The 11,946-nt window shown below is 46.2% G+C and overlaps 1 protein-coding gene across 2 annotated transcripts in view; it reads left to right on the top strand.

Annotated features, from left to right (window-relative positions):
* Window positions 1–583: 583 nt before the first annotated feature.
* ARNTL2 (aryl hydrocarbon receptor nuclear translocator like 2) overlaps window positions 584–11,946 on the top strand; it is a 57,911-nt gene continuing 46,548 nt past the window's right edge. The window contains exon 1 of one of the 2 annotated variants that reach the window (XM_036019229.1): window positions 584–844. In XM_036019229.1, the coding sequence (XP_035875122.1) occupies window positions 814–844 (31 nt within the window). In that variant the 5' untranslated portion in view covers window positions 584–813. Of the gene's footprint in view, window positions 872–11,946 lie in introns of both variants that reach the window. The other variant, XM_028532738.2, reaches the window with a different exon arrangement.

Raw genomic sequence — 11,946 nt, 5'->3', positions numbered from 1 at the left:
GGCTGTTTGAAGCAAAGCTTTAGTGTTTTCTTTTCTCCATTATTTCTACTAGGCAAACTGTAACCAAGGAACCCATTCAGGCACCAGTGGGCAAGGAGAGAACCAGAATTTTCCCCGCACAGGATGAAGGGCTGTCAGAGGGATCCCCAAAGGACCTTGCTTCTGAATCTACCCAACCGTTTCAGATTTACAAACAGCTTCCTCGGTCATTACAGCCTCATCTCTGCAGTTAAGCCCTTCTTCTCTAGGTAGCAAAGAGCCAGGGACAGCTCACCCCCTACCCACCCCTCCCCCACCATCCCCTCCTCCTCACGCAACGATCTCCATTCATCCTTTGCCATTTTCCCCAAGGGAAACAACTCCAAATGTTGGGAGCACTCAGACAACGAGTCTTAAAGCGTCTTAAAGCGATCGTGGAGACCTGTTTTAAATAGGCCAGTTTCCAGAATGACTCAAGGCGCTACCTCGCCAGCCTGGCCACACTTTGCCTCCAGCCCTGGGGTCGGCTGGGCGGTACCCGCGGTGACTCCGCCCTGCGCCGGGTCTCCTTCTCCAGCCCAAGCCCCGCGACGCCCAGACCCGCTGGCCGGCGAGGCCCAGTCCACAGGCTCCGGATACCCGGCCAGACGGAGGTGGTGAGTCGAGGCTGGCTTTGCGCCCAGAGCTGCAGTGGCGGCTGCCCCGGCGCCTGGCCGAACACCGCGGGTGCGGGAGCCCGCGCCCGGGATCGCCACCTGTGCCGGCGCAGGGTGGGCTCCGGGTGCTCCATGCTGCCAGCCCTGGGGCTGCTCAGCCGGCCCAGCGGCTCCTGCGATGGCGGCGGAACAGGAGGATACAGCGAGAGGTGAGGTTGAGGGCCCGGTGTCCCCAGGTAGGGGCGTGGTGTCTGAGGCGCAGGGGGCGCCGCAGCCCGGCTGGGGGCTGAACAGCCGGAGGGGCGCCACCAGGTGGGCACACACGGCTGGGAGCTCTCCTCTGGCCACGCATCGCTTCCTGTCGACTCCCGCGCCAAGGTTGTCCCCTGGCGCACAGGTGCAGCGCGGTGCCTCGTGTGTCCTCCCAGGAGCGGGAGGTGGAGAGTGACGCCCGCGAGATCGTCGCGAGTTTCCATCGGTCCGCAACCGGGTTGGACAGTGAGGGTGAGCTGGCCAGGGACCATCCGTGTGAGGGCGAGCAGCTGCTACCCACCAGCCGCGGGGCGCCCACCTCGCCATCAGCATGGGCTGCTGCGTGGGCTTGTTAGATTTCGTCTTTCTTTTGTATAAACCAGTTGGCATTAGCGGTTGAAGGAGCTCGGGTTCTGTGAGCCCATCCACTCTGAACTGGAAATACTCACTTCCATTCTCCCGCTTCAAAAACTGCTCCCTTTGGGGACGGGCAGGTGGGCAGGTTAGCACGTGCAAGCAGGGTCACCAGGTTTCCCACATGGCCCTCCATAAGGGAGAGGTGGCTTTTATCTGCTACCATTACAGCTGTAGGAAAGCCTTCATTGGAATTTGTTTTGTTTTATATGTTCTTTTGTGGTTTTCGTGAATTGAGTTGGTAGCGTTGCTCTGTCTTTTTTCTCTCCCTACTTATTTACTGGCAACGCTGTCTGGTCTCTTCTGCCGGGCTATTCACAAATATGTGGTGATCATAAATATCTGCCATTTAAGACAAATGGGAGGCAGGAGAAAAACACAGAAATAACTAAGGAGAACCGGCAGAGAAAAGTTCAGGGAAGCAGGTGGTTAAATCTCCGTTTTCCTTGTGGACTATGCTGATGAGTTCAGATTCTTCTCTCAAATACAGCAAGGAGAAGAGGTGTTTTTGAAAATCTAATTCAGTTGGGAGTTTAGAACATGGGGAGATTGCCAGAATTCTTTCATTTGAATATTTGAAGTCTTTCTGAAGGATATAAAGATGTGAGTCGGCACTCTTTTGAAAAGAGAATGCAGTTTGTGTAGTGTTAAGAGGGGGCTCCCTCCCTGTTCTTGGCCCTTTACTATGTCGCCAGGAGCATTTACCCCTCACCTTAGTTTCTTCATCTGTAAAATGGGGATAATTATAGTATCTGTCTTACAGAATTGTTATGTTTAAATGATATAGAAATGCATTTAAATGCATATAAAATGCTTAGCCCAATATTTGGAAAATAGTGCTCCATAGACATTAGCTTAATATAGCTTAATATATATTTACAGCTCCCATTTGCTTTGTGGAATTAATGAATCTTATCTAGCCCATTACAAAAGTGTCCCACATAAGTTAAAATTAAATAAATTGAAAAACTATTTGGGCTTTACTGAAAATGAGAAACGTGAAAACGCACCCACTAATTCAAAAAGTGGCTTTTACCAGGTAAGTTTTATGGACTTAGACAAGTTGTTGGACAAGTAATTGGTTGCTGTTTATCTGAGTACCAGATATGAGCTTGGGAATGATCAAAATTAATTCTTCCTAGGTAAAAGTAGCAAAGTTTCAGTGGGGGCTGGGAGGGCCAGCATTTATTGGGGTCCTATCACATACCATAAGGGATACCTTCCTCAGTCTCATACCAGCCCCACGATGTAGGTGACAGCATCTCCATGTCACGGATCAGGGGAGACAGCCGAGGCTGGCCCAGAGCGTCACAGCCAGAAAGTGTCAAAACTGGAGTCAAAGTCTGTGGCTTCTGTCTATGCTGCCTTCCTTTCTGTCCCGTCTCATGGGCTGGTGCCAGTGCTCACTCCCAGATACCCTTTATCTAAAGAGGGTGAACACAAGTTGCAAGTTCCCCCATCCCTGGAGAGGAAGAAAAAAAAACAACAACAAAAAACAGGTCTCTGTTATCAGACTCCAGGATCACGTTTTTCTTACACAAAATACCTGCAGATTCCTTTTTCCTAGGCAATTTGACATTAAGACTCTCATCAAAATAAAAACTGGCACTGGGGAAAAAAATCACTCCCATAGGATGGTCACACTAATGGCTTTTAAGGTTGGCCATCCAAAATCAGCTGGTGCCCAACATAACTGCCTGCTCACGCTTTCTGACAGGCTGATGGTAAACTCCAAGATTAAGGCAGCTGCCACATGACTGGGCATCCTCCTGATAAATGGCTCCAAAATTCTTGGAGTTCTGGAGAGGGCAGCCTTGGGGGAGCAGCCCATTTTCCAGACTGAGATGGTCTTGGGTTGACACACCTGTGGGGTATCTTTCTATCCTTCCCTTCCCATCCCATGTTCTCACTGGGATGTTTTCAGACTCACCTCTTTTGAGATGTTTTTCTGCCATTATTGTGGCTTAAATTCAGTTATGTGACTCAGGAATTAAAAGTCGTATTCCAGTCAGCTTTGCGTAAGCTACTGTTCCTGGCCTGGATCCTTAGGCAAAGTTGAGGCCAGGCTTGCATTACTCAAGATAAACCAGGATGGACTAAAATTGCTTTTCACATGTTTCAAGGGGAGGAAAGAGAGAGGAAAAGAGAGAAGGGGGAGGAGAAGGGTTGAGGAGAAAAGGGTGGAGTAAAGAGAGAGGAGGAGAGAGCGGGGTAGTAGATGGGGAGAAAGGAGTGAAGAGCCAGAGAAAATGGAGGGGAAGCGATGAGGGAAGGGGAGAGGGCAGAGAGGAGGGGCAGGAAAGTGAGAGCCAAAGACAAGGAGCACGGCGGGGGGGTGGGGGGGGTGGGGAAATGGTTGGGGGGAGAGGTGAAAGAAGGAGGGACTGCCCTCCCCGCATCAAAGTTTGACTCCATGAAAAAATTCAAATTGAATGTTTAAGAACATGTAGGGCAAGCTGGAATATTAGTATAGTTAGTACAGTGATTTGCACTTTACTTTTTCCCTTGTGCAAAGACTCCTTGGTTCTAAAAAGCAAGTTCCCTTTCGGTGCTGCGAACAATGATTATAGTGTCCTTTCGAAATCTCTCCTTTGTTTTCGTGATGTTCAGGAAATCATAAATCAGGTCATAACATTTAGTTTCAGTAGCCCTCATTTCAGCTGTTCCCTTTAGTTGAAGACCTTCAGGATCTGGGTCATTAGTCAGCATCTGCTCTGTCATCAGCATTACCAGGGACTCAGTGAGCCAGGTAGGTGCCCTACAAGAGGCAAGGGTACATGAGACATCTGGGAGGCAGTGATTTTATGTCCTGGTGTTTGTATTTGTAAGTCTGACAGCTGGTGTGGCTCCCCTTAAAATCCCAGCCCTTCTGCACTCCTTGCCTTGCCTGGAGCAGCCTTCCTTCCCAGTGGTTGGAGGCTGTGAGAACTTAGAAGAATGTACAATTTAAACTCTTAATATAGCCCAGCTGGTGTGGCTCAGTGGCTTGAGTGCTGGCCTGTGAACCAAAGCGTTGCTGGTTTGATTCCCAGTCAGGGCACATGCCTGGGTTGTGGGCCAGGTCCCTGGTGGGAGCGTGCAAGAAGCACCAACACATTGATGTTTCTCCCCCTCTCTTTGTCCCTTCCTTCCCCCCCTCTAAAAATAAATAAATTAAACAAAACCAAAAAAACCCTCTTAGTGCAGCCTGGACCACAGGGAAAGGTTTTTTCTGTAGTAGCAACTAGCATTTCTGGGTATTTATTGATAAATAATTTATTAAACATGTAGCTATGCATGCCTCACCTACCCTTCCGTCTTCTCTTATTTGGGTGAGGGCACATGTACTGGTCCCTGACACATTATTATTTATATCGCTTTAGGCTGTAATATTTTATTTATCCCTTCCTCAGTTTTTTTCCAATTATAGTTTACATTCAATATGTTATATTAGTTGCAGGTGTGCAGCATAGTGTTTAGAGAGTCACGTGCTTTACAAAGTGTTCCCCTGGGCACCATACCCACCGGGTGCCATACCTCACCCCCAGATTTTAAACTTGAAGTATTATTAAACTTCTTAAAATACTTAAATCAGTTCAATTATATAATATTGAAAATTTAAAATACTTAAAAATACTCATTTAAAAATACTTAAGTGTCAGTTGGCACGATAGGACATTTGTCATTTATCTAAGTTAATGGTATTTAGTTTTCTCTAGTCTTTAATCTTATGGTTTAAATCTCCAGATAGCATTTTTACAGAGAGAGGAAAACAGAGGTGGCTGGAGGAATAGGAAATGTGGAGAAAGTCAGCCTTCTGCTAAAATAGTTTGCATTATTGGATATTTGTAATTGAGGGTGAAACTTATTGTCATAAAACAGTACTTTCAAATACCTTCAAAATGTTCTACTTATAATCATGTTTAAGTAGTTTAAGAAAGGCACTTTACCACATGTTCCAAGCATATCACAGGGAAAGTGGAGACTCACTCACTGGCTTTCTCTCCCCAGACCTCTCCACGTTATGCGGCCAGTACTCAGTTGTGTAAAATGCGGCAACCCGCCTTCCCCCACTTGGTTGAAACTTTCCCATCCCCAGGCTGTTGGCTACACCTGGAATGCTTCTGCCCTCCCTCCCTGCAGATGGGCCGCAGAATCTCTGCTGTAGTCATGAGGGCTGAGCTCAGATGTCACCACCGTGTTTTTGTCTGCGGGCGGAGGGCGAGGAGGAGATCTTGTGTAGGAACAACAGCCTGAGCTTTGGGAGCAGACCACTGGGAGTGTGATTGCCAGCTTGATTCTTCACTAGGTATATGACCTTGGTCAGATTATTTATCTTCTCTGAGCCCCAGTTTCCTTATCTACAAAATGGGAGTAAAAAATACCTAACTTGGAGGGTTAAGTGGGAATTAAATGAGATGATTACAAAGTATTTAGTGAAATCTGATCTTCAACGAATGATTTTTTCCCTCCATCTATGAAAAATTTCCCAGAGTTTCTCCCAGCCATGGAAATAATTCTCCCCTCCCATTTGCTCACATGTGTGTGTGTGTGTGTGTGTGTGTGTGAATTATATATAACACCTGTGCTTGCTTGCCACAAGTTATTTAGGTAGGTTTCTTAGCTCCACCCTTGTGTCGCATGTTTCCTTGCATTCTTACGCATCTTTACAATCTCCAACTCCTTGTATCTATTAAACTCCTAATAAAAGTTTGTTGATTTTAAATGACTGATGGTTTGAGATGTGGGCAGGGCTGGTTCATTCATAAATTATCCATTAAATGCCTCCTTACTACTATACTAGACAAACAGAGATGGAGAAATGGATAAAGCAAGAAAAGCATTAAAGAGCTTATAAAATGCATTAGGCTGGGTGAAAAGCAGGCAAAGTGTTTGTATTACAAGATAGAACGTAGCAAAACCTCTACTTTAACTTCTGGGAGTAACCTGCTTGGAGCCTCCCCAGCGAGAGGAAAGGGTTCCAGAGAAGGTGCTGACTTCAGCATTGGTGGATGGATAGCCAATCTGCTTGGGGAGGCAGCGAAGAGGGGGTCTTTCAGAGCAGAGATTGAGCATGGACTTGGAAAACCATCAGTGGTGTGCTCGGAAGAACCCATATAAGCCTTGTTTTGGCTCCGGATAGCAAGAGTGGAAAAGGAAGAATTGCCAACGGAAGTTGCATTGTCAGTGCTTCAGAAGTTCCGCTGCCACCTCTGCGATGCAGTGGGACGTTTGACGCAGTGGCCTGAGTTACAGGCCGGGGGGTTTGTCTGCCCCAGAGAGGAAAGATGCATGCATCTTCTTTTTTGGTCTTTGGTCAACAACAGAGCTTTTACATCACCTTGAAAGGCTAGTTGTGGGTTATTTCTGATCAGAAAGAAAAAAAGCAGAGGTCTGGGTTCCTGCCAGGTGATTGATTGGCTATTAAATCTTAGCCTACTCTTCAAGTCAGTCTGGGCCAGTTCCTTCTCTCTTTCATCCCCTTTTCTTCCCTGAAAAAGTTGCCGCTTATATCTTCAAATCCATTTCACACTCTTTCTTCTGACGAGCACCACAAGTACTATGTCATTTATTCCCATTACAGCCTGCTGGGGAGCGAGCACCTGGACTTCCAACATCTATTCAACATGATGACCTGTGTTGTTCCTCTCTCCTTGTCACTGATGTAACAACCTCCAGGTGGACATGTGCCCCAGGTGTGCTCTCAGACCCTCACCTGCAGCTCTGTGGGGCAAAGCTGAAAAATACTCTCAGCCTTGACTTCCAATACCACCCCCTAGTGATGGTGCAGTAAGCAAAAGGCATCCAGTGCCCTAATGTGAAAAGAGCACTGTGGATACACCTGTGTGTGGCAACATCAGAAGATGCCCTTCGTATTTTAGTTCCAATACAGAGGATCTCCAGCTTGGAAGTTACTTAAAAGCAGAAGCTTCATGCCCATCAATACACCTCATCTTTTTATTTTCTTGGAAGAGGAGAATATAAAATTATAGTTAAGCCTAGATAGGACCAAAGCCATGTGTAGTTTAAAGAAATACAGATTATAAAGGATAGATAAGTATGCAATAGAATTGAAATTGAATACTTTATAGAGTAGCTATCAATAGATGTTTAAATGAGTATAAGATTGTGAAGATTAATGATTGTTTTGCCAAAGATTATAGATAAATTTTACTGGAATATTGAACACAATCTCCAGCTCTACTTTTACTTCTCTTTTCAGCTTGCCCGGTTGGAGAATTGGATTTCCTCTCCGGGTTACGTGGTACCCAGAGGCAGGCTGTGCCTCCACTACCATAGAGACAGATACGATTGATTTCTAGCTAAGCCATCTCTTCCACGATGAGTCACCCAGGCAACAACACTGGCCTAGAAAAGAGACACTAAACCCAATTTTCCATAAGTCCTGGTGCTAGTGGCTTCTTGAGGACAATTCTCCTTTTCTTTAGCTTTGAACTTGAGTTCGCCAAAACACTTGTGGCCTATCAGTTTTTCATTCAATAATAATTACAGCTACCTAGTTTGGGGCACGTGGTCATAAGGAAAGCAGCCTGACCTTTCCTTAGAGGGATGGTGAAATTCACACCTCACATTTTAGAAGGCTTCTAGGACAAATTATTTATCAAGAGGTTTCAAAATAATTTTTATTAGCTATTTGTCAGGAAGAATTTAAAAGCAGCTTTGGATTCTGACCATTATTATAACTATCGCATGTTATGCCTGGGCAGGATTAAAGGCACTTCGGGTTTGATTACTTTCAAAATTCACATGTGTTTCTATTTCTAGGAATTCAACATTTACCTGTGCAGTGTCGGTGTGCCCCCCTCCCCCCGCTTTTAAAAGTGTCTTCTATCCAGAATAATTGCTGTTCAGTGAAAAGATCCACACATTTTTCTGAATACTGATGAATTTTTTCTCTCAAAGTTAAACAGAGGTGTCTCATTTTGCTGATACCTTAGAGGTTAGAAACCATTGTATCTTTTATAGGTTCTGTGTCAGATCTGTCATATCCAGTCATGTCTGACTAATGTTAATCATGGTGTTTGCCTACATCGTGGCTTCCATTTACTCATAACTGGCAAGAATCGTATTGTTCTTTGTGTAACATGATGTGGGTGTAGACCATCCAAATGCAAATGCGTTTTTGTGCCTTTTGGAAAAGCCTGCTTACGTTGAAAATGCTAAACCCTGCATTCTTTTTGTGAATGAGGATCAATCAGGCCCAGAAAAAGTTAGGGACTTTTCTGTTTCATTGTGGAACTGAAATTCGGATGAACTGCTGTGTCTTGCTTCTGCCCATCCCTGGATTAGGCTGTGATGCCTGGATTAGGTGGTTGGCCTTCCGTGGAATAGTTGTGGCCAGGGAGGCATTCTTCGGTTCTTCCATCACCCTGATCTCGTTCTGTGTCACCACTGCCTTCCCATGACTCTGACTTCCTTGTAGTCATCATGAGTGTTTCTGCCTCCCCTCTGCCCCATTGCACAAGCTCAGCATGGATGGTTCTCACCCTTTGGTTCTGCTAAACAGTTACTGATCCTAACCTTCACTGAGTATTTACTGTGAGTTAGGTGTCTAATCCTCAGCAACTCTATCAGGTAGGTGCTATATTATTTCACACTTCAGGTGAGAAAAGTGAGACAGAGAATTTAAGGATGCCCAAGGTAAAGGTTGCATAGTAAGTAGCAGAACCAGGGTTTGAACCCAGGCAGACTGGCCTCCAGAGATTGTATGCTTTCAGTCTTTCCTTAATGTCTGCTGGACATTTGGCTGTGGTGCCATTTCTGTGAAGTGCTGGCAACTACAGTTGAACTTCTGTGGTGAGGGAGTGTGGAATACTGGCCTACTTTTGCCTTTATGAGACTCTGAGCTCTTTCACCTAATAATTGTGTGATCTTTGGCATGTCTGTCAGTCAGAGGTCAGCCGAAGGAGCAGAGCCAGGAGGAGATGTGTAGTTTAAGAGGCTCATTGTGAGGACCTGGCTTATGCAAGTGTGGAAGTGTGGGCACGGGCTCGGCAGGACTGGTGTGTGCAGGGCAGACCATCAGGCATTCAGGCACACAGGCTAGCGCTCTTGGGCAAAGGATGCAGCAGAGTTTTACATTTTATTTATTTATTCCTTTTTAGAGAGAGGGCAAGGGAGGGAGAAAAGGAGGGAAAAAAACATCAGTGTGTGAGAGAAACATCCACCAGTTGCCTCATATACCCCCCAACTGGGTACCTGGCCCACAACCCAGGCATGTGTCCTGACTGGGAATTGAACCGGTGGCCTTTCAGGTCTCAGGCTGGTGCTCAGTCCACCGAGCCACACCAGCCAGGTCAGAGTTTGTTCTTCAAGGAAGCCTCTGCTCTGCTCTTAAGGCCTTTCAACTGATTAAGTCAGGCCCACCCAGGCTACCTAGGGTATTATCCAGGCTACCTAGGGTATTGACATTAATAAAACCCTTATTAATGTCAACTGATTATGGACTTTAATCACATCTACAAAATACTCAGATTAGTGTTTGGCTGAGTAACTGAGGACTGTAGCTGAGTTCAGCAAAAAGACCATCATGGCAAGTTGCTGCATTTCTTTGAGCCCGTTTCCTCATAGGCTAAACCACCGCCTGTGGATCGTCATGAGGACGATCCACAGTGAGGTGTGTAGAGGGTACCCTGTATGGCTTGTAAGGACTCAGTAAAAGATTGTTTTATGGGTGGCTGTGGTGGGGGCGGGAGGGCTGGGTCCCAGCAGCAGCCGCTTGGTCTCTCCCACAGTTGTGACATAGCCCCTGTGGTTGTCACTGTCCTTCCTGATCATTCTGGTTCCCTGCCACGGTTGGTTTCCTAACTGGTATTCCTGACTAAAATCTCTTCTCATTCTTCTTCATTTTTTCCTCAAGGCTATAATGGAAGCTTAAAATGACTCGCCACTCTCCAACTTTGAAAACATGTCTTACTAAAATGTAGGCACATTATGTTTACAGCTTTCCTCATTGTATCAGAGCCATACTGAAACTCCCTCCCCCAAAAGGTGCCCTCTCCTCTTGCTTCTTAATTGCTAGTGGAAGGGTTACCTTCTCCAGTGGCATCCATAAAAACCAGATCTCTTTTTAGGATTTTCTCCAAGTATATTATAGGAAATTTTTATCTTGAAGAGCAAAACTAGTCCCCCCCAGATCTAAAAAGATATCATACTTAAAAGGCAATACTTAATTATATCTGAATCAATAAGAAATAAGAAATCAACCAAGAAAATCTCCCCCTCTCCTGCTTCGTCAGATGAGAAGAAAGGTGAGAACACATGGATGAACGTAGGAACTGCTGTAGCCCACAGGAATATCACCTTTAAAACTGACCGTTTGCACTCAGAGGCAGTGAGTGGGCCGCAGAAGTTTCACACCTCGGTATTATGTACTAGGTTTGATTCACGGATATGCATGAATGAACCCGTTTCCCCTCCATTTCACAGCACTGCCAGCCGCACTCGGGCCTTTGGTTCCTCCCTGGTAGAACTCCAGGATCCACAGGGGGATCCGTTTGATGATAAATTTGGTGAAGGAGCAGTCTCTTCGTCAACATCGTATTCCCGCCCCCGTAGCCCCGTGTCTGCTTCATAGCAGCTTGAAGAGTGTGCACTGCTGCAGTGAGGTGCGGGGCAGTACAGGGCCACAGCCCACACGTTCCACTCACCAGGCGACTATCCTGCTGGGGGAATAGCCTGGTTTTTTTCCTACCACGTTGGTTCTACCCAGTTGTGCTGGGAGAGCTGGAACTGGTGTTTGTGTTCATTCTAAAGTTTCAAGGTCACAGCTTCTCCCATTGACACCCATACCACTGGGTTTTGTTGCACTCTGGATGCCATGCCCTTGTGAGCAGATGTGGAGAGCCTTAATACAGACTGTACAAGAGTTTTGGGCACCTCCTCGTTTCAAGGCCATCGTTAGTACAGAGTCCTGTTGGAGTGATACAAGCAAATCCTCATCTCACCTCATACATATTCTGAGATAGATATGGCTTTGCACGGAGCAGGCCTGGGAAATACCCGGCCCCTCCTTACTTTGCAGGAAGAATGTGTCATACAGGTAACCAGATCCCTTCTGGCTGGTTTTAAGCCAAATACCCCATAGTCAGGCTGCGGTGAGAACAATTTAATCCCTGAGGTTCTCTGACACCCTTGCCTTGTCCACAGTCTTACTACCTTCTCCCGCCCAAACCGGTTCAGATTTCCTGTGCGCCGAGTGTCTGAGTCCATTCTTACCGCTCCTGTCTCGCCCCTTGTGTCAACCTTTTGCTTTCCTCTCACTTTGCCTACACAGTATTTGGTCACAATGAGTAAATTCCCTGCGAATGTTCTCACTTTGGCTTTTTTTGTTCAACAAGCCAGCCAGCCATTTGGTTTGAAAATGTAAATGTTGTGCTGGTCATTTTTGCAGATGGCATATTTTGAGGAAGCTCAGTCCATCTGTTAGATATAATGTGAATGCAAGAAGATGCTGATAGGATGATACGGAAGAAGATTAAACCTAACAGCAAAAAAGGGCCAGCACCTAAGTATAAACATAATGCAGATATATCAAACGGTAAAGATACAGCTTAACAACAACAGCCTATACATAAGACGAGCTTGGGTTTACTGGAGGAGGGCCCTATTTGGGAGGCCGGAGGCTGCCACAGTGGTTCCTCCT

This window comes from Phyllostomus discolor, chromosome 2, assembly GCF_004126475.2.
Source record: "Phyllostomus discolor isolate MPI-MPIP mPhyDis1 chromosome 2, mPhyDis1.pri.v3, whole genome shotgun sequence".
Lineage (NCBI taxonomy): Eukaryota > Metazoa > Chordata > Mammalia > Chiroptera > Phyllostomidae > Phyllostomus > Phyllostomus discolor.
The sequence above is the reverse complement of the archived record's forward strand: the minus strand, read 5'-3'. Positions and strand labels throughout refer to the sequence as shown.